Consider the following 23,290-nt stretch of genomic DNA (forward strand, 5'->3'; position numbering starts at 1 on the left):
AGGCACAAGCGTTCCAGTTGCTCCACATCCTTGCCAACACTTGGCACTTTCCATCTCTTTGCTGGTACACGTTGGGATGAGTGCTGGCTCATAGTCTGACCCGAGCTGATGACACATCCTTTCAGGTGATGCTTAGTCATCTTTGGGGAAGTGTCATTGTCCACTTGTAACTGAACTAACTGCCTTAACTGACAATGTGTAAAAGTTATTTGTATAGTCTCAATAAAGATCCCTTATCACACTTATGAACTATCTCACATGTGGGCATCAAGCACTTTATCTGCTGAGCCATCTCCCCAGCCCAGGACATAGATTAAAAAATTAATAATAATAACAATGGCTTTTTATTTAGAAGCTACAGCAATAGCCATATTTTTAGAGTTCCTCTTGATTCTGTTTTGGAAGTTACATTTTTAGTGAAACATATATTATGTCTAAATTTTCTATTTTATTGCCAAATACATAGTGATATTTTTCCTATAGTTTAAAAATTATATGCAAATACATAATCCTTTTCATCCTAAAAATGTTTCTGTCTTTTTCCATGGCCAGTAATGCCAAAGATCTTCATATTTTATTCTCAGGATCCAGCAACTGGTATATTACAATTCTCTGATTTTATTACTAGGCTTTGTGTGTGTCCCCTGTGGGCATGCTCACTTGTGTGCACATGGATGCCTGTGCCTGTGGAGGCCAGAAGACAGTCTCAGGTGCCATTTCTCAGGTGTGGTTACCACTCCCCGCTTTATTTTTTCTAATCAGAACAGTCTTTTCCTCAGCCATCTCTCACCACGTAAGCCAGTGAACCCCAGGAATCCACCATTCTTCTCCTCACCAGTGCTGAAGTTACAAGCATGTTTCACCATGCCTGGCCATTTTAACATGGTTTATGGGGCTCAAACATGGATCCTCATGTTTTCAAGGCAAACACTTTTACAACTGAGCTATCTCCCTAGCCCTAGACTTTATTTTTTTTTAAAGCAATTTTAGGTTCTCTCCCAATACACACACAAGAATAAAATACAGAAAATTCCTCTATGCCTTCCTGCCTGGTGCATACATAACCTTCCCACCGGGAACAGCCCTTACCGGAGGGGTACATTTGTTACGTTGATAAACCCATGCTAGCTCATCATTATCACCCAGTGTCCACAACTTACACAGGGAATCACTCTTGTGCTGTATATTCTGCAGTTTGGGACAAAGTTACAGTGATATTGCATGACCTTATAGTACCACACAGAGTAATTTCATTGTCCTAAAAGTACTGAGTGCACCATCCACTCAACCTTTCTGCCTCGGATCTCTGGCAGCCTCTGATGGTTGACTCTCTCACTGTATTTTGATGTTTAAAATGACAGGTAGTTGGGAATCATACAATATAAAAGGTTGACTTCTTTCACTTATTAATATGCAGTTAAGCTCCATGTCTTTTAATGACTCAAGAGGTCATTTCTTTTTAGTGTTGAATAATAATATTCCATTACCTAGACATAACAGCTCATTTTCCCATCCTTCTAGCGAAAAATAACTCAGTTGGTTCTAAGTCTGTGCAGTTAAAAATAAAACCACTCTAAATATCCATGTGCAGGGTTGGGAGTGAGCATGATTTTCGTCTCTTAGGTCAATGTCAGAGATCACAATTGCTGACTCTATGGAGAGGCACTTTGATGGGAAACTGCCAAGTTGTCTCCCAAAGTTAATGTACTATTTTGCATTTTCACCAGAAAATGAAAATCCCTGTTGCCACACAACTTTGCCAGCATTTATTTGATGATGTCAGAGTTTTGTTTGGCCATTCTGATAGGTCTGGAATAATATTGCTTTTTTATTTTAAAATGCCCTTCCATGAGGACACAGAGGAGTTGGGTTTTTTTCCATGTGTTTATTTACCATCTACACATTGTCCTTGGTGAACTGCCTTAAGGGTTTGGGGATTATTTTGTAGAATTTGATCTCTTATTATTTATTTTTACTTATTTTTAGATTTTAAGGTTTGCCCACCAGCCTCTCCAATTTAGAGAGCAATATTTGCTGGAGTTTCATTATTGACCTAAGAAGACTGCTGGGTTTCCATTTGTTCAATTGTGCACAGGGCACTAGGAAGCCCTGCTCTCCAAAATTCTGTTTTGTTACTGTGTATTGCACTGAGTGCCTGCTGTTATCAGTTTTCTGATTTTCTTCTGCATCCTTTGTGTACATTTACTTTCTCTACATCTAATGTTTTCCATTTAGCTTTTTAATATCCTACTTGTTTTCTTGTCTGCTATATACATTTAGTGACAGAATTTCTAATGAAATACTGCTTTAGTTTTATCCCATGTGACAGATACATAGTGTTTCAAAGATTTCTTTTTAAAAAATTAGACTTCCAATTAGATTTTCCTTAATCAAGTAATTACTTTGAATGCTTATGACTAGGCATTTTTAAGTGTAGACCTCATCTCTAGGAGGGGTAACTAGCAGTGTGTCATGCATTCCTTCTGTGACAGCTGGAAGAATGAACACACGAAGACTACAATACCTTTTGTAAAGACTCGAGGCAGTCGGAGGGTTCATGACTCTGAGATCAACTAAAGTTCAATACACAAGAGAGATGCTCCAAATGCACAGGTGTCACTGATGGCTTTGTTCTGTAGGGACAGGTATCAGATTCAGGCACCAACTAAAAATCAGGTTGTAGTGGTTTGAATGAGAAATGTCCCCCATAGTCTCAGACATCTGAACGTTTGGTCCCCAGTGGATGGTGCTGTGAGGGAGGTTTCAGTGGTATGACTTCGATGAAGGAAGTCTGTCACGGGGACAGGCTTTGAGAGGAAAATCCTCAAGCCATTTCCAGCTTGCTCTTTCAGCCTTGTTTGTTTCTTTCTTTTGTTTTTCAAGACAGGGTTTCTCTGTGTAGTTTTGGTGCCTGTCCTGGATCTCGCTCTGTAGCCCAGGCTGGCCTTGAACTCACAGAGATCCGCCTGGCTCTGCCTCCCGAGTGCTGGGATTAAAGGCGTGTGCCACTGCTTTGTACTGGCAGTTGAGGGTGTGAGCACTCAGCTTCCTGCTCCAGCTGCGTGCCTGCCACCTACTGACGCACTTCCGGCCATGATGAACTCTTATCCTTCCGAACCATGAACCCAAATGAGCTCTTCTCTCTGTTGCCTTGGTCACGGTGTTTCATCTCAGCAACAGAAAAGTAGCCAATAGAGTAGCTTATATAAAGGGCTATGCTGTGTGAGAGAAAACTTGTGAAGCTTTTGCATGTTGTTGATTCAACACACAGTAATCTTGAGGAGCTCCAAATGGCACATGATATGTACTGGGGATAGCATACAAGACTGAGCACTTGTGTTTACTGTAGATTGGAAACAAATGTTCGCATGTTACTAGAATGATGACCTAAAAGAATCATATCATAAATTCATCCACAAGGAAACTGAAACCAGAGATGGGTAGCATCCAACTAAAACTGAAACCCCAGGAGACGGGAGAATCAAAAGTTTCAAGTCATCCTTGGTATGGTGGTTTGAATGAGATTGGCCCCCATAGGTTCATATATTTGAGTGCTTGGGTCCTAGTTGGTGAACTATTTAGGATGGATTAGGAGGTGTGGCCTTGTTGGAGGAGATGTGTCACTGGGAATGAGCTTTGAGGTTTCAAAAGCCCACACTAGGCCCAGTCTCTCTCTCTCTCTCTCTCTCTCTCTCTCTCTCTCCTCTCTCTCTATCCTCCCTCCCTTCCTTCCTCCTCCTCCCCATCCTTCTCTTTTTCTTCCTCTTCTTCTTCCTCCTCCTCCTTCTCCTCCTTTTTCTTCTTCTTCTTCTTCTTCTTCTTCTTCTTCTTCTTCTTCTCTCTCTCTCTCTCTCTCTCTCTCTCTCTCTCTCTCTCTCTCTCTCTCTGTCTCTCTGCCTGCACCTGTGGCTCAGGATGTAAATCTCTCAGCTGCTGCTCCAGCACCATGCCTGCCTGTCTGCCTTTGCACTCCTGGCCATAGTGATAATGAACTCACTTCTGAATCTGTAAGCAAGCCTCCAGTTAGATGTTTTCCTTTGGTGCTTTGATAAACCCCAACTAAGACGCTTGGCTACGTAGTGACATGGAAATTTTGAGGCCAGTCTGGAATACCTGAGACCCTCTCTCAAAACAAAACAAAACAAAAATATCTGAAACTTACAGTGACTCAGTTCAGTTTCTGAACTTGATCAACAACTTATCTGATTTACTAATAGAGGATGGATAAACTTTTTGAGAAGGCAAATAGCATCAATTGTCTTTATGATAGTTTTACACAGTGTTCATCATACTATAAAGTATATGTAGACATGTAAGAGGCAAAAACATATGACCAATGATCAAGCAAAAAGGGGTGGATTATATAAGAAGACACATGGATGAGCCACATATTAGAGACAACAGAAGACTTTTAAAAACTATTGCCGGGCGGTGGTGGCTCACGCCTTTAATCCCAGCACTCGGGAGGCAGAGACAGGCGGATCTCTGTGAGTTCAAGGCCAGCCTGGACTACCAAGTGAGTTCCAGGAAAGGCGTAAAGCTACACAGAGAAACCCTGTCTCAAAAAACCAAAAAATAAAAAATAAAAAAATAAAAAAACTATTATAGATTATAGATAGGTGAAAGAAAATACATTTAAAAGATGAAAAATTTCATCTACAAAGGTTAAGTTTCTGGGAGAAAGAGAATTTCTGAAATCACAACTTAACATTCAATAAGATGTTGAATAACAGAATACATAATCAGTGAACCTAGACACAGTAATTGCCCAAAGTAGTGAATAAAAAGAATAAAGACATAAAAACATAAACAAAGTAGATGTGTTTAAAACAGTTTCGGGAGATCTAAAATCAGTCATTGGATTTATAGAAGAGAAGAAAGAAAATGGGTCAGAAGGAATGAAGGAAGACGAGCAGGAGCTGCTAGTTCTATCGCTGACTGACTTAACTTAAGGGAGAGAGGTTTATTGTGGCTCACAGTTGGAGGACACAGTTGTTGGAGGACACAGTTGTCGGAGGATACAGTTGGAGGACACAGTTGTTGGAAGACACAGTTGGAGGACACAGTTCATTAGAGCAGGGAAGGAATAAACTCAAGATCTGGTCACATGGTCGCCCAGTCAGGAAGTAGAGAGAGACTCAATACTGCTGCTGAGCTTCATTTCTCTTTCTTATTCAAGTCCTGGGTCCCAACCCATGGAACTGTACTGCCTACATGTAGGATGTCCCTCCACCCCCAATTCACCTAATCTAGAAAAGTCTCACAGACATGCCTAGAGATTGTTTCCATGATGATTATCAATCCTGTTAACAACCAAGTTAACAACCAAGATAGACCATTCCAACATTAAGATCTTTTCCTTCAAACCTGGTAAAAAGTCATTTATCTGCTGATTTAAGGCTCTGTAGAACCAAAAGAAATCATAAAATTATCATAATCAAACTGGAAAAAAAGCTGAAAATAAAATCTTTTTAAAGGTCAGAAGTACTCCATACGAAGCAACAAGAAAGTGCACTTGGCTTTTCAACTGGAAGTACAAAGACCAGATGCTGTCAGAGTGAAATTTTAAACTTTTAAAATTAGATTTGCTTTATTTTATGTGTAAGTATTTTGACTGCATATATATGTGTGTACCATGTGCATATATGTGTACATGTGTACCATGTGCATGCTTGGCAGAGATCAGATGAAGGCAGTAGATCCCCTGGAACTGGAGTTATGGATGGTTGTGAACCATCATGTGGGTGCTGGGAATCAAACACAGGTCCTCCTCATCCAAGACTGGAAATTTGAAGTTGCTGCAAGAAAACTGTGCTTACTCAAAGCTCATTGCCCAATAAAATGACAATTCATAAATGAAAGTCATCAGATATCAGACAAAAATCTGAGATGACTGTCATGACCTAAATTAAAAGAAATTGTAAAGGAAATTCTTTGGACTGAAAGTCAAGGCTCCCAGATGGAGATCTGATAGCGTAGATGGAAGAAATACTGTTGAATTTTTATTTTGAGGGAACAAAAATTATGTGATTTGTTGTTCATAATATATATACAACAACTGAAGGAAAGCAGGAAGTAGATGTGGTTCACTGCTGTGAGAGTTTTGTACAGGAAAACACAAAGTTACATATTCAAAATAGACCACAATAAAATAAATCTTTTTGAAAGAGTGTAGTTGTGAAACCATTAGAGGAAGGAAGAAATGAACAAAAACATTGATACTATTTAGAGATGATAAAGGAAGAAGTGAATTAAATGGGTGTGAAGAATAAGACGGAAGTAGGGAGATGATAGGCTCAGCAGTATCGTTGATTTAACACACAATTAAAAGCTTTACAAAGGTAGCTAGCTTAGATTAAAAACATGGCTCAAGACTACGCTGTTTATAATAACATACAGAGGTGCAGGTTTGAAAGCAAAGGATGGAATAAGTTTTACCACACAAACTGTAACCAAAAGAAAAATATTGTGTATATTGCTGCCAGCTATACTAGACTTTTGGTCAAAGATTTTGCTAGAGATAAAGGGAGGCTTAAAAAGTAAATTCATCAGTAAGACATGATAGGCTTGAATTTATAAAACAACATAGTTTTAAAATACATAAAGCAAAAATTATAGATTTAAAAAATGTACAGACAAAAAGCAACATCAAAATTAGTAGTAATGTTCAATGTCTGACTGATAAAAATTTGAGTAAGATAGATCATTTAATTCTGCTATTAATGTAACTTGACTGACATTTGTAGAGCTTAAATACACATTTTTTTTCAAGTTGGTTTGACATCTATGTTAAAATTGAGCATATTCGAGGATATAAAGCAAGTTGTAAAAAGTTTCATTGTGTTATAGTTGTATAGAATTCATTTATTAACTGCAATGCAAATAGCCTAAAATTATCAAGATAGTTAGAAAAATCCCCAATTGTTTATAATATTACATTGATGGATCAAAAAAATTACAGTTAATACTAGAAAATATTCTAAACTACCAGTAACATCGATACAATCAACTAGAATTTACAGATGCAGCTAAAATAGTGGGGCAAATTTGTAGTTTTACATTTCATGGGTTCTTTTTTTTTTTTTTTTTTTTTTTTTTTTTGGTTTTTCGAGACAGGGTTTCTCTGTGTAGCTTTGCGCCTTTCCTGGAACTCACTTGGTAGCCCAGGCTGGCCTCGAACCCACAGAGATCCGCCTGGCTCTGCCTCCCGAGTGCTGGGATTAAAGGCGTGCGCCACCACCGCCCGGCACATGGGTTCTTTTTAAACATTTTTTTTTTTTACTATGTGTGTCTGTGAGTGTGTTTGTGCACATGAGTGCAGTGCCCATGGAGACCAGAAGAGGGCATCAGATCCCCTTGGAGCTGGAGTTATGGGCAGTGCTGTTTTTAGTCACCCGATGTGGTTACTGGGAACAGAATTCCTTCCTCTAGAAGAGAAGCAAGTGTTTTTAATTGCTGGGCCATCTCTCCAGCCCAAACTGTATGGATTTAAACAAACACGCCAGTTTTTTTTTTAATCTGAAAACAATGATATGCATTCATTTGAAAGAACTGGTAAAACTGAAGCAAATTAAAATAAAAGTAATAAAATGAAATATAAAGCAAATATATAAAGGAAGAACAACAAATAAGAATTTAATTCTTTAAAATAAATTTATACTACTGAAAAACTCCCAACCTGTTGATCAAGAAACAAGCAGAGAAAATGTGACAATGTCACAAATGAAGGAGCAGCCTTTCCAGATTATCGAAAATTTTAAAAGGTGGAGTTGTGAGTAATTTATGCCAATAAACTTAATGATATTTTTCTTCTGCAATGCTTTGACTTGAATTTGTGAGTTCACATACACTAAGCAGGCCCCTGTCACTGTGCTAGAGTCCCAGTTCAATAATTTTTTTTTTTAGTATACAAATTTACTTGGATAAAACTAACCAAAATTACCATAATCAGAAACTAAAAAGCAGGATCATCTCATACCTTATTATGTGAGTCAACTGGACCCAGCTGGGCTAAGTGGTGAATTCTTCTGAACATTACAATAAGGGTCTCATTTTATATAAATGCTTCCCAAAAAAGTAACAATTTCCAACTTGACTGCTGAGGCTAGTGTGGCCATAATGCAAAGTAAAAAAAAAAAAGATATTTCTAAAAGAAGACAAGGACAAGGACAAGGACGAGGTTGAGGATGAGGAGGATGCGCTGGTATGCTTCTTACAAATACAATTGTACAGGAAAGTTTAGGAAATTGAATCTTGTTGAGCAGTGTATTAAGAGGTACCACACTGAAGACTCAATGAGGTTTAGTCTAGGAATAAAAATTTTACTGAATATTCACAATCCACTGCATGTAATTTGTACATCACAGAATAACCAGAGAAACACATATATTCAGTTCTGTAGCTTTAGAAAAGGTGTTTGCTAAAATGTAATGTATGCTTAGAAAACTAGAGCTAGAGTAACATTTCCTCAATCCTGTAAATCTGAGCAGAAAATTTAAAGCCAACATCACACTCAGTAGTAAAAATTTTGAACATGTTTCTCTCTGTAATTTAGGAGAAAGATGAAGTCATCCATTACTGGTTTAGTCATTGTTTTCCTGCAAGCTGTAGCCAGTTTGGTATGACAGAGTATGGGCTGAGAAGATGGCTCAGTGAATGAAGTCCATGTTCAACCCCCAGAACCCATGCAAAAAGCCAGCTGTGTGGTGTTGTGTGAACATTGCCCCCACCTCCCACCCCCCACCCCTGCCCACTGGTGGGATCCCCGAGGCTTGCTAGTCAGCGGAGCTCCAAGCCAATGAGAGGTCGTATATCAGAAAACAAGGTGAATGGCTTCTGAGCAATTACACCTGGGGTGGTCAACACACACCTACCCACATGTGCACATGCACACACATACACACATAAATATGTAAGTAAACTAAGACAAGGAGAAAACTGGTGAGGCTTTTCAGGGGAAAAAAAAAGGTTTTGACTATGAGCATAGAAAGTTCAAAAGAATCTACAAGCTGCATTAGTGAGTTTGTGAAAATCCACTAGTTTCTATTTTTGGCTTTTCTATCTGAGTAATGCAGTAGACTTTTCTTCATGAAACATCCTTCATTTTGTTTTAATCAACAACGTGATAGCTTCTGATTTTTTAGCTAGCCCTGTCTCGGCATATTTCAATTCATTTTTAATACTTCCATTTGTACTCTCTATCCTGGAAGACCCTTTCTTAGCCTTCCTTTGTCTGATTGACTTGATTCTTTTATTCATCTACCTCGTTCACTTGAAGTTATATCTTATGGTAGTTTTCTTATAGCGTTGGCTCAGAGATAATACACAAATCTGACTTGTCGGCGTCTAGAGTTAAAGCTTCCCCCTCCTCCTGGCAAGTCAAGGACAAGGTCCTTTCCTCCGCCGCTCTTCCCTACCTTGTATTCTACTTGGCTGTCCATTTCAGTTCTCTTTCTTTGAAAAACTCCTCTGAACTAATCATCAACAGTTATCATTTATGATCAGTATTCTCTCATGCATCGCATCTCTTCCTTCTAGATCTAGTTTTCTTCTCCCGGAAGTAACAACTTTGGTAGGTTTATCTTCCGGTTCTGTGAGTGCTAGCAACTCTCATTTCTTACGTATTTGACGTGTTCTGTATTAGCTTTGCTGGATGCAGAATTCTGAATGGCAGCTCTGTCCCCTTGACAGCTGAGAACGTGAGTGTCTTCTCATTCTGTTGGAGACTACCTGTAGATCGAACAGTTTGAGAGGACAATCCGCCTTCTCATTCTGCTTCATCTTGAGCTTTTCTCCTTCTCTTGATGAGAACCACGTGTCCCGTGCCTACCTTTGTGACCCCTTCTGGCACTTCCTTTCGTGTAGGGACCCCAGACTTGAGATGCTAACCCCATTCATCCCTGCTCAATGCCCTTTTCCCTCCCATCTCCTTGTCTTGATGTTTTTCAGTTTCAGTACAATACAGGACGTGGTACTGATTATTTTTCCTGCTGAGGAGTTGATTGATCATCATAGGTCCTAGAATTGATTGTAAAATCCTCAATGTGGACCCACTAGTGGCCTTCTTTGGTGAGTTTGCTACTTGAAATTCTTCAGTCTTTCCCTCTTTTATTGACAAGGCTTGTCACAAAGTGACCCCTGCCTGGGCCTGTAATAAAGATTCACATTCCCTATTTGTCTGCCTCGAAAATTCCCATCGTTCAAAGTGGTGGTGCTATTTCTCCTTAGAACTCAGCTCAGTTATCACCTACACTCAGGTTTCTGTCCCGAAAGCTCCTCTCCCTGCCGCTCTGTCTTGTGTATCCACTCTTCCTAGTCAGACAGCTATATGATTGCTTCCATCTATTTATAGTTCCCCATGAATAGCTCCTTTGTAGTTAGAGACACAGACTTATCATGGCCTCTATAAATATTTGTAGATCAAATGAATGAATGAATGAATGAATGCATCCAGAAATCAAAGTAATGGTCTCTACCTCCCAGAGATGCTGTAGCCCAGAACACATGAAAATGCACTTCCTGAGTTATAAGTGCTAATCCAGTATCTCAACCTCCACAATTATAATTCACGTGTTACCTTGTCACAGCAATTAAGGACCAAACTGGCTGTCTCTTTAAATTTTCTTATTCCATATAGCATAGAGCCAAATCTTTAGTGTTTTTTTTTTTATCACAATGGAGTCTATTTTTACTTCTGGGTCTTTACTTCCAATTGCAACACTTTACAGAGCATTTAAAAAAAAAGATGTTCTAGGAGAATGCTTGATATGGCTTGACAGTTACCATATCCTGCCACGAGACCTCAATGCATCTCTGAATATTCCTTCCCCTGACATCTTCATCGTCTCTTAAGCTCTTTTTCTTCCTTTTCCTCCCTCTCTTCCCTCCTCCCTCCCTCCTTTTCCCCCTTCCTTTCTTCCTTTTCTTTTGTTTGTCTTCCCTGCCCCCGAAACAACGTCTTGCTATGCAGCCCCAGCTGGCCTTCCACTCACTATCCTGCCTGAGTTTCATGAGTTCTGGAATGAGACAGCAACAGGGCTTTTACCTATTCTTTAAGGTAAATAAAGTCTTTCTGATTTTCCCTTACGAGATAGGCCCTTGTTGACCCGCCTTATAAAACAGCAAACATCCACAATTCTCAATCTCTCTCCCTCTGTGCCTGCTTTATATTTCTGGTACACTTGCCTACAAGAGTATATTGTATATTTAACATTTCCATTATTATCTGTCCTCATCCACACACTAGCACAGGAACTTCTGAAAGTTAGGAGCTCTGTTCTGTGTCCAGAACAGTGTTGACCATGCAGTAAGCACTCAATAAATATTGGTTGAATAAATATATCAGTGTAGGTGGTACTGTTTTCCATCAGTAAAATGCTGGTGCACTGGGAGACAGACACCACCCAGTCACTGTGGGCACACCAGCCCCCAGCATTTTTCTGAATCTGGGATGAGATTACGGAACTTGGCTATTTTGCTCTTCTTCAAAACAGACTTTGCAATGCATGATTTCATCTTGAAAACTAAAGAAATCGCTTCCTCTCCTGGCAAGCACCTACCCCAAGAGTTCTGAGCTGGCTGTGGAAAAAGCCCTTCTGTTCCCCCATTGGCTTGAAGGCTGTGGCAGTTCCTGCCGTCTCTTAGCAAGCTTTCATTTGCTTTCCGTTTCCTTTCAGCCCTTAAGGAAATTTACATATCTTTTGTACCCGTTTTATCATTGCGAACTTGAACTTGGAAAGAGCTGTCAATCAATTCTGCGTGGATGCAAGCAAATAAAGTATCCATCTGCCATGTCTGTGGGAAGTAAAGTCTTGTTTCACAGAGGCAAACATGCAAAGCTAGAACATTTTGTATATCGCAGGAGTCCAGAGCTGCCCAGTGCTGACGGCTAGGCTCCTGCTGCCGTACATGTGGGTCTCCTGAATGCATGGGTCTGAGATCCCAGGCTGGTAATCTTCCTACTATATTGCTCCATACGTCTATTTCTGTTTCCCTTATTTCCTGTGCATTAATCTGAAACCTCTCAATTCTCGTGACATGAGGAGCAATGCAGTCCCAGCTCATCTTTGCCAGTCTATTTCCCCAACCTTGAACTATCTGAGGACCCTACTGGCTTTTCATGTTCCATCAATCTGCTTTCTTCAGACTTAGCATGATTCAGAAAAATGCAGCCGTTCAGCCAAACTGACGTTTCTGAGTCAGGTTTGTGGTCAATAAAAATGTGCAGCCCGAGGACTTTGACATGATTTATCCTCTGGTTGAGAAAGAATTTGCTTCTGACCACTGTTCTTTGCTGGGAGTGTGCTCAACTCAGCTTTCTTGCTGAGATTAGCGATACAGGCTATTCATTCTGATTAGCAGTCTACAGCGTTGCTGGGGGAGGTGGGAGAACACTTGGAACTTGGCCATTTCTCTGTTGTTCCTCTGCTAAATAGAAGGTACCTGCTGACATTGTCATCTAGAATCCCGAGGCTATTGTTGGACGGGCAGTGCCTCCTAGTGGCCCAGACTCCAAAGACTGAGAGGTGCCTGGGGCAGCAACAGACTCCCGGGCAACTCCTGCCCAGCCCTCTCCTTTCTGAGTCTACATCAGACAGGGAGATTTGGGTGCTGGTGAGCTCACGGGCATTTACCAGATTTTTCAGGAACCTGCCAACTGAATTCCCAACAGCGACTAACCGTGAAATAAAGAAATGGGGTGAATGTAGGAGATGCAAACAGAACACTGCACCTCTAGAGGTGAGTTTGAAAACTGCTTTGTCATACTGTGCTCCCTATCAGCTTTGAAGAGACCCCCACGCTGTGTAGGAGAGGTCAGCTGGCCAGAAATGCCAAATCATACCCTGCAGACATATTTTGATTCCTCAGGCATGACTTCAGACCCGACAGTCATAGGCAGAGGGGCCCACCTGGTCGCTTTGGAACCTGTATTCTGAAAAGACTATGCATGAGCCCAAAGATCCTATTTTAAAGACCAGATCCTCTTAAAAAATGAAGAAGAAATTATGTCTGCGAGCGCAACCTGCCTGAGGACTTTGACAGGACAGGCTATGCAAATGCAAATTTAAGGCTGACTAGGCCGCCTTGGAGAACCGGGAGAGAATCTAGAAGGCTCCACTCCTCCAGGAGGGAGAGAAAAGTACTCAACAAGGGCGAAGAATATGTCACAGGAAAACAAAACAGGAAATGCGGCTTCGGTGTTAAGAGCTCTTCCTTTGCTATCCTTCTGTGACACCCCCCCCCCCCCCCCCCCCCCCCCCCCGCCAAGCATCTCCTCTCTTCCTATCTGTCTTGTTCCAAACAACGCCCACATCCCATTCCTTTCTCTTTGCTACCTTACATGTTCCTCATCAAAACGTGTCTATGACCTATCCAGTCTGCCAGAATCTTTGTGTATATTCCGATAAAGCATTTATGGCTGAAGTCATCCATCGTTCTGTTCCCTCTACATTTACATTTGGACTGGGACTCCTGAAATCTCTGTCCAATGATACACACCTCCAGTCCCCTCAGCCCACTGTGCCCAATCCCTAAGGTGACATTGTTGGCAGAATGCCTTTTGCTTCTCTGAGTTCTGTTTGACTGTCCCCCCAAACTGATCACCCCTGTCAGTGACCAATGATCCCCATGTGATGTGTCCACACTTAAGAGCTTCCAAGTCCCACATTCTGATATTTATTCACTCAACAAACCCTGGAGAATTACAGTCCTTGGGATTACAGTAAGATTCTACCCAGTGATTGTTGCTCAGATAATTGCAAAATGGTAGCCACAATTTTATTCACGAAGTTTTAGGTAACTGTGGAATATTCCAGACAAGGAACAGAATTTGGCACTCCTCTGGAAGATCCCGGGCAGCAATCTGTGTCCAACATTTTTAGAAATGGGGACAGGAGAGGCGAGCAAACAGTGAGAACTAGTGGGCATTATGCTGCAAGCTGGGCGTCTGTACTGCCACATGCCTTGGCCAACAGGTTTCTTGTTTCTAAGAAATTTCTAGAATATGCACCACGCTGGTCAGGAATAGCCCTGGTCTCCTTAGCTGCCATCCCCACACGGGCGTTCCTTTCCTCCCTCCCATCTCCCCTTCTTCCGCACCCCCCCTCCCCATATCCAGCCTGTGTGCGCGCCACACCACCGCTCCACCATCCCATCCCATCCCGGGGGGCAGCTCCCCTAAGGCTGCCCAACCCGAGCCGCGGGCCCGTTGAGTCACCGCATCCGCGCGCGCGCGCGCCCCCGAGCTGCTCCGGGATCGCGCTGATTCGCTACCGCGCTCTGCGGCGCTCGCGCGCACCCCGCCCGCCCCTCGCGCGCGCGCCCGGGGCCGCTTCAGTCTGCAGCCGCGCGGCCACCGGGAGCCCACCGCCGCAGCCGGGCAGCGACACGGAGTGCAAGCTCAGCGCCTGGAGGAGAGCCACGGCGAGCCCGCCAAGCCCGCACCATGCAGGCCACTGCCGATTCCACCAAGATGGACTGTGTGTGGAGCAACTGGAAAAGTCAGGGTATTCTCTTTATTTCGGTAGTGCATGCCTGCAGCGCACGCGGAACCCGCGATCCGGACTCGGCCATTGTGCATCATTTCACCTGTGGGACCTATGCATGCTTTACACCCAGGAGCTTTCTTCGGGGGGAGTAAATCTGTTCTTGCAAAACCGACATGGATGATATTTGGCCTCCCCCCACCCCTCCCCGTCCCCCGCCGCCTTTGTCCCCTCCCAGTTCACCCCTTTGTTTTCTTGTGTATTGTGGTATTGTAAATAATGCATCCTTTGCCTCCTCCGGGAGCTTTTTTGGCCGGATCATTCAGGACTTGTTTAATCTCTCAGCCGCGGAGTTAAAGTGCTTCCTTATTGTTCCTGCATCCCAGTGCATTTATTTCTGCCCAAAGGTTGAGATCAGAGCCATTAACTGAGAGGGCATCCTTAGGAGGGAGGGACACACCCATTTCAGGCTTGTTATTTGTGATCACACAAAGGAGCCTGGAAAGGCAGACCAGCTCTCCAAATCCTGAAAACAGAATGGCGTAGCCACTTATTAGGGTGGTTCACTTTGAAATATTTTGGTGTTTGTGACTGTCACTGGAATAACCTATGCCGTTTATTTATTAACGATGGGTTTCAGTGAAATAAATGGAGGGAAATAACAAAGCCGTGGCGGCTGCCCTCCGGTCTAACAGAGTTGTTTAGACACGGTCCATATTAGCGCTGGGTGTGGCCGCCCGCAAGCCTGGCTTGCTTTTCAGCCATTTTTATTCAGCCTCCTACTTCACACATCCATGTCTCCTTTGTTACATTAAGATTTTCTCCCTCACCTGGCATGAGGAGGAGGGAGGGAGAATTTGCAGGGATGACCTGTGTGAGGTAAAGTTGGGGTGTTGGTCAGATGCGGTGCCCTTTGATATCTAACAAATACGGTTCCCAAGAAGGTGCGTTCGATGGAACCTGCAGGGGTTTGCAGCATCCTCGGGGACCAAGAACACTCGGAGTGGTAGCTCTTTTTATCTTTTAACCTAATAACTTCTCCTTATAATACATCGCGGGGGGCGGGGGGGGGGGAGGCAGTTCCTTTCATCTTTAATGCTTCTGTGGGATTTTTTTCTTTTCTTTTTAAGGAACGACAAAACCACAAATCCGGGAATTAAAAGCCCTCTTGCTTTGGTTCTTGTTGAATTGGCTGGCTATGACATGAAATATAGTAGTCGACTTCAAATCATGTGGGCCTTTTAGAAATAGGATTGCCAAAAGTAAATAGGTAGGCCATAAATTTCAAAGCCAATAAATAAGAAATGCTCAGTCAAGGGGTATAATTTTAGAAAATGATGACAGCTACATGGAATAGCATATGTTGAACAGAGAAGGTGGCTGTGGAAATGCTTTGTAACGTTTCCCTCTGGATCCGTGTGCTCAGCCCCATGGGCTGGGTGCACACCCTCTACAATTCGCATCTTCATAGGAGCAGCGAGTTTAGATGGACACGAGGTCCGGTGATGCGGCTTTGATTCCGAGTGTCTCCTACTTTTAACCGAAGTGGATCTGGAAAGATGGCAGGTTTTGTGTTGTATTTATGTAGATACTAAGCATTATAGCCCCACAACGCTAAGGGTGTTGCACTGGTTTATTTTAAACTTTAAAGTGGATTTTTTTTAATAATCGGGAATTAGCATAAAATGCGATAATTTGCCCGCTGAAGGCAATTATGTCCCTTCCCCACCATACAGCTGCTTGTGAAGATTGATTCAGGATTGCTGAAGAGTCTTTACACCCAGTGACCTTTGTTTGTCATTAGAGTCCTTGATTTCTTCTCAAATAGAACAAAGCCATTATCTTGAAAATTGACTAATAGCTCACTAGATAGTTCAGTGACACCAGAGAGCCGAGGTAAGAATGAGTTACCGCCTTGTGGTCCTCGACTCCCTGTGAGACCTTTCATCATAAACTAAAACTGCAGTCGATTCGAAATACAGATTCCCTTCAGTTCCCTCATCATTTAAAGCAGATTGTTCTAATCCCTGGTTGCAACTTAGGATCACCTGGAATGCTTTGAGAAACACAAAGGATGCTGGGCCCCACCCCTAGGACTGAGCATCATGATTTTTTAAAACACTCTTCGAATGAGTTTCATATGTATACAGGGTTGAAGCCACTAGTGGGTAGTAATTCTTAGTGTGCTCAGCTCTTAGGCCAGCAGAAGCCCAGCACACAAATGGCATGGGTGTGACCTAGGATCGGCTCCAATACGGTTAGGAGTCAGTAGAACCCTGCTGGAAATGTCCTCTGGAAATACTGAGTGGCTTTCCCTAGAGAGGAAATACAGGAACTTCAGGTTTCCTCTGCAGTTAACATTTTCAGCTACAAATTACATCAGAGTATTTCACTGAAATGTATTATAAAACTAGAGTGCATGGGTTGTGTCAGTGTGTGTGCATGCGCACGTATGTATGTATGTATGTATGTATGTATGTATGTGTGTGTGTGTGTGTAACGTATATGATTTCAGCTAAAGATAGCAAGTAATGGCAGCTCATACCTATAAGACCAGCACTGAAGAGCCTAAAAGAGTAAGCCTGTACAAGGCTCCCCTAGACTGTAGAGCAACACTGTATCACAAACAAAAGAACCCACACACACCCCCACCCCCAAGAAAGGTTACAGAAAGAGAGGCTAAATCTGGCATGGTGGTTCACACCTGGAGCTGGAGAATCAGGGGTTCAAAGAAGCCTTGCTCATACAGTGAGTTCAAGGCCAGCCTGTGAGACTCTTGTCTCAAAATGCAAACCAAACCAAACAAACAAACAAACAAAAAACCCTCTAAAATCTATAGGACATAGGTTCAGTTAACGGAGCTAATGTTACCATTTGCAACCATCTTAATATTTCTGAGGCCACTTGATTGATTTTTTTCAGTCCTCTCAGCTCCCGTGAGTGGTTTGCTCTCACGTTTTCATTTAGCAGGTGATGGCTGCTGCTGCTGCTGTCAGGTGCACAGCTAGTGACTGCCCGAGCCTGGCCTCCCACTGTTCCGCCATCTGCCTCTGAGTAGAAGGTGCTTTCCTCTCTGATTTCTCAAGATGACTTATCTGAATAATGGTGGATGGCTCTCGTATTTACAAGTTTTCCTTTGGCCAAGTGTCTCCTTTCAAATGTCCAGTTGACTCTTGGATGGCGGAAAACTCAAAGAAGTTAGGTGAGACTTGCCCAAGATCTTGTTAGGGGTGGTAAATGCAGTAGTAAAAGGTGACTCCCAGGCTGACATCCAGGGCTCTTCCCCTCCCAACACTCACCGCCTCCCTTACTAATGCTGAGTGACGGAACATGAGCTCCCATCGACCTCTCTGAGATATTTTCACATAGGTCCTTCTTTATAGCAGTAATGCAGGGCTCATGTCTGACCTACACTATTGTCCTCATCACCACCATCACTGATGGATCATTCTAAGTTCTTATAAATATTAGCCACTTGTCAGTAGGTGTCCTAAATGCCAGTGACGTGCTTGGTTCTGAGCCTCCATGACATTCCTCTCATTGCATAGGGCAGGGAATTCAGAGCTTAAGGCTGAGAGGATTGGTAATTTGCCCTCTATTGGTATTCAACCACACAACTTAAATCCAATGATCCCACGTGAGAGAAACAAAGAATAGTGAAGGACATCCACCCATAGGAATCTGTCCGTACTCTAAAGACTCCCCCCACCCTTTTATGGATTTCACTGTGCTCAACAAATTCAATGGGCAGCATCCACAGTAGTATGGTGGGTTGGCACATCCACTATGTGCTTGGTTGGTGCTGAGGCTCAACTCCTACTTTATTGCATCATGACTTCATCAGAATGCAAATTTTTGATGAAGTGTTTATTTATTCTTTCAAAATGAAGTAGTTTGGAAATTCTGTGATAGCCTTCAGTGCTCTATGGAAATGCTTCACAATTGTCTGATCTGAATGATACTAGCCAAAACATTTATTAAAGAACCAATCAGCCCATATTACATGGCAAGCATATGTATTTTAGCTACAGTAACAAAAAGAGTTGGTCATTTTTTTTTTTATTGTATTTGAGGGCTGGAGAAATAATCCAGTTATACTTGCCACATAAGCATGAGGTCCTGAGTGGATCCCCAGAATTTATGTTAAAAGGCTCAATGTCAGTTTGTAGTCCTAGCACTGGGAGGTGGAGATAGGCAGGTCCCTGGAGATTACTGGCCAGCCAATCTGACCTTCTCAATGACCCTCACTTCCCAGTGAAAGACCTTGTCTCAAAAAAGGAGACGGCTGGCTCCTGAGGAATGAGACCAGAGGTTGACCTTCAGCCTCCACACAAGTACACACATACGCGCTCACCTGTGCACATGTGTGTACCCACACTTGCACACACATATAAGTGAGCAAATAAAGGAATTTAGTAGAGACCGTCTTCTCACATTTACATAGAGAGGCGGACGAGTCTTACTTTTTACCAAACACAGCATTTTATTTAGGCTCATTATCAGAATATGCCAAATATTATAGCATAACATCATATAGCAAACTCCTACCCAATGCAGATTCTAATGAGATCCTGTGGGAACACCTGCTCCCCTGGGGAGCAGGGACTTTCCTTAGCAAAGGAAAACTCCTAGTACACAGATAATATTTCCAATGTGTCCTGTCCAGGCAGTCAGATCCATGGATAAAGGGGATGTTTCCTTTTTCATGGTGTCTCCATCATTGTCAAGAGAAACTTTATAAGGGTATATTTCAGAGTTTAAGGTAGAAATGGCTATTTTTTTCTGCTTCCCTAACAGCGATGCATGCACACTATGTATTTTTACAAAGAGAAGTTTGATAAAAGACAAATCACCCAATTCCTATCACTCAGAGTTGGTCAGTGTGAAGACTCGCTGAGTGTTATCTAATACACACCTGTCTGCCTCTGTATAGACTTGCAGGTATGTGCATCGTAAAAATGAAGCTAAAGGCTGGGCATGCAAGGAAAAAAGAGCTTTTATAAAACGAAATGTGAAGATCTCAAAAAAAAATTTTTTTTTTTTTGCTTTGTTTTCTGAGACAGGGTTTCTCTATGTAGCTCTGCCTGTCCTTGAACTTACTTCATATATGAGGCTGGCCTCAAACTCATGTCGATTCTGCTGTCTCTGCCTCCCAAGTGCTGGGACTAAAGGTGTGCACCACCATGCCCAGCTCAAAAACAATTTAAAATGATTTAATGTAAGAAGACAGCATATAACTAAAAAAATTGGGAACTTCAGATACACAGCAAGAGCTATTCCTAAAATAAGAATAATACTATGATAAATATTGCTAGGCTAGCATCATTTTAATTATGTGTTTCAGTTTAAGCTAGATAGATGGACTTTCTACAGTACCTATTTTAAAAATAACCATTTTTAAATGGATAAAAAGGCTTGGCAAGATGTTGGTCTGTATCCACGTCTTCAAATCTGTCCTGTTTCTTAGATTTTCATGAATTAACACTTCATTGAAAACAGCAGCCCTATTCTATGATTGAAGCATATGAGCAGATTTATAATAGAGGTTGTGGGTGAAATCCTTACCACAGTCAGCTGACCTTCTTTCTTCATTTTTAGAAAGATCTCTTTCTCTCTCTCTTCCTCTCCCTTCTCCTCTGCTCCATCATCTCGCTCCATCCATTTTATGTTAGAAATGATATTCGGATTTCAGTTCTTCTGCATCTTTGGACTAGCTAACACATTCTGGTACATAAATATGGAGTAATGTTTTAAATTCATTTATAAACTCATTAAAATTTAAAATCCACTGACCCTAGCAGGGGGAAAAAACTGACTTAGAACTTAAGTGTATGGTTTTCAGAATATCATCTTCCCGTAGAGAAAAAGAGAACACACACACACACACACACACACACACACACACACACACCCCAAAATTCCCATCCCTCCTAGCCTCTAAAGGGATGCATTTCCCACCTGTGCATCCCTTTCCTATCTCTGCTCTTCCAGTTCTTCTGAAACTACAGCAGCCATTTGGAAAAATATGGCTTCCTTAAAATTAAGCTCACAATTTAAAGGCTAAAAACTTGACATTAGTGATTCTGTAAAACACATATTCTGGGCCCAACATGGTGCCTCACACCTGTGATCCTAGCACTCAGACTACTGAGACAGGAGAATTCCCATGACCTTGAGGCTACCCAGGGCTCCAGAGTGTATTCTAGGCCAGCCCAAAGTGATAGTGTGTCTCAAAATAAAGTAAGTAAATAAATAAAGATATTATCTGACTAGGTGATAGCTAAAATAAAAATAAGTCTCCTTTTACAACTTAATTACAATTGTGCTCTAAATTTATAGCTTCGTTGAATAAAATTCTTAAATCCTTCCTCATTTCTGTATGCTCCTGAATGGGACAGGGGAAGAGATCTGTTGTCACTCACAAGTTCGCCATCCACCCTGGTGTTTTTGAGCTAGTGAAAATGCATTGCCGTGCTTCCCATTCCACACCAGCCAGGTCTCAAATGTGATCATATTTTACCTTGATCCTTCAAGAATCAATCACCAAACCAAGGACTGGCAAACCCCAAATCTCGTGATGGCTAACGTTTAGGAGAGCGCAGTAACTTAACAAATGGGGCCAGATACGATAGGAAATCATTCCTCTTCATACATTTTTAGTTCAAGAAAGAAATCAGAGCAGAAACTTCAGCTGTCTGCCTCTGCCGATCTTCAACTGCACTGCCACAACAAACCTTAAGACGTGTGGAGCAGACTTGAGATCCTGTGGCTAATTATGCTTGATGACCAAAATACCAGATGAGCAAAGTTTGGTATTTTGATCTGGTCCAAAAGCTGAAGACCTGGGATACTCACCGTCCCAGAGTGTGCTCCTAAGGCCTCAGCCACAATATTTCCCGTCAGGGAGCCATTTTCTTCTTGCATCACAGTTTGTGGGGAGTCTCTCGCCAGTCAGGCCTTGACTTCACTCAGAGTTTAGAAAGAAAAGAAGGTGGCTGACTTGTCTTAAACGTGTGTGTGTGTGTGTGTGTGTGTGTGTGTGTGTGTGTGTGTGTGTGTGTCCTGCTGGGCTTCACTTTCTGGACAGGCCCCATTACGGTGACCCTGGACCTAGTTGTCACCAAGCTCCCCTCCCAGGAAGGAAAGAACAGGAATGCTCTAAGTGCTACTGATTAGAGCTTGGAGATAAGAATCAGAATCATTTCCAGGAGCTCAGGGAAAATGGCAAGGCTTGCTTAAGCATCTAGTACTTCTCCAACACGAGAAGCAGCCAGTGGGGATTGTATACCACAGCCACCTTCAGTCATGGGAGAAAGGTGCCAGACATCGCTGCTGGCTTTGGCTTTGACAATCACATCCTTTATTTCCCTTTGTTTCTCAAAAGCTCATTTAGAGAGTGGATTAAATGCTGGTGTATTTACGGTGTATAGGAAATGCCCGGCTTCCTGCACCTTCCCTTTCAAAACATCTAGAAATAGTGCTGGCATTTTCTCTCAACAGCCTGATTGTCAGCGGTGTGGACCAAAGAATGGCATCAGGAGTTCTGTCGACAGCTTCCCAGCTGGGCTCAGGCCTCCTGAACTCACACTGTGTGGGAGACTCTGTGTTGGTAAATGAGATTCAGGGTTTATTCCACTAAAAGACATCGTCTTTGAAGGTCTTGGAGTTTGTTTAAAGAACTCTACTACACTTCTCTTATGGTTCCCCTGCTTAATGTAACACGGGGGAGATAACAGAACAAGTCATTACGGTGTCTTCCTGTCCGCACCCCGTGGGGATATTTTGTTGGCCTCATGAAAATCAGTCAGGAACTGGCTTTCCCATCATTCCTTTGGACACTGGATTGGAGAGAACTTGGGCTTGTTAATAGCCTTCTAGTAGTTCTCATGAGGTAGTTGGTCACTGCAGGCAAAGCACTGTGGGTTGGCTAAAAAGTTCATAACCATTAATATCATATGATTTGTAAGTGATTTTCTGTTTGAAATTTCTACCAACAGAACTTTCCTTTCTTACATTTTCCCACTTGGCATTATTTAAAGTAGCATTAACTTGTGATACAATGGTGCCTATAATCTTTTCTGGACTAAGGTGGTAGCTAGGCATGATAGTGGATACCTTTAATCCCAGCTTTGGGAGGCAAAGGTAGAAGGAACAGGTATCCAAGACCAGCCCTGCCTACATAGTGAGTTTGTGATCAGCCTTGGCTACAAGAGACCTTGTCTTAGAAAAACCAAAAAATAAAAGAGAAATGGATCGATGATGCAGACAACTGTTTAATTTATTGCCATTTTATATTTACGTATGCCACATTTTGTTTTATAAATAAAATATGGATTGCTGTACTACTGTCTACTTCACTGATACATTTTTAATAAACTTTCTGAATACCACAGCCACTGTTGGGTCATATAACTGAATGCATCTAAAAGAGTTTCCAAACCAAAAGCATTCGGATCACAGTAAAGGGCTTTCTTTCTAGACAATTGACATAGAGAATCATTTTCAGTAGTTCTAAAAATGGATCATGACCCTCATGGTCTTTGCTTGTTTTAGTGAGATTCCAAAAGTGATTGATTGGCACACTGGTTTGACGGTGGACACTGAGATTCTTCAGATCTCTTAGTTCACCTTTGCCTGCATTCGTTTTTAGTCCCAGGCAGCTGTGCACTCATACCTGTGGCATGAGGACTAAGATGCGATCATCAAGCCTAGCCCATTTATCAAACTGATAGAACCCACCGAGGTGTCCTTTCAAAGCCAATGTGTTGCCTCTGGGATTTTTAACAAAGTAGCCTGAATTGTTAGAA

General features: G+C 42.1%; 1 protein-coding gene across 2 annotated transcripts in view; it reads left to right on the forward strand.

The window, feature by feature from the left end:
* The window catches only part of Rtn1 (reticulon 1), a 221,446-nt gene that overhangs the window by 179,529 nt on the left and 18,627 nt on the right, over positions 1-23,290 (forward strand). Inside the window, exon 1 of one of the 2 annotated variants that reach the window (XM_052739627.1) lies at positions 14,319-14,504. The exons of the other annotated variant lie outside the window; for it this stretch is intronic. Within the exon in view, the coding sequence (XP_052595587.1) occupies positions 14,444-14,504 (61 nt within the window). The 5' untranslated portion in view covers positions 14,319-14,443. Of the gene's footprint in view, positions 1-14,318; positions 14,505-23,290 lie in introns of those variants that run through there. 2 annotated transcript variants of the gene reach the window in all.

This window comes from Peromyscus californicus, unplaced genomic scaffold (assembly GCF_007827085.1).
Source record: "Peromyscus californicus insignis strain IS unplaced genomic scaffold, ASM782708v3 Scaffold_15__1_contigs__length_86483966, whole genome shotgun sequence".
Classification (NCBI taxonomy): domain Eukaryota; kingdom Metazoa; phylum Chordata; class Mammalia; order Rodentia; family Cricetidae; genus Peromyscus; species Peromyscus californicus.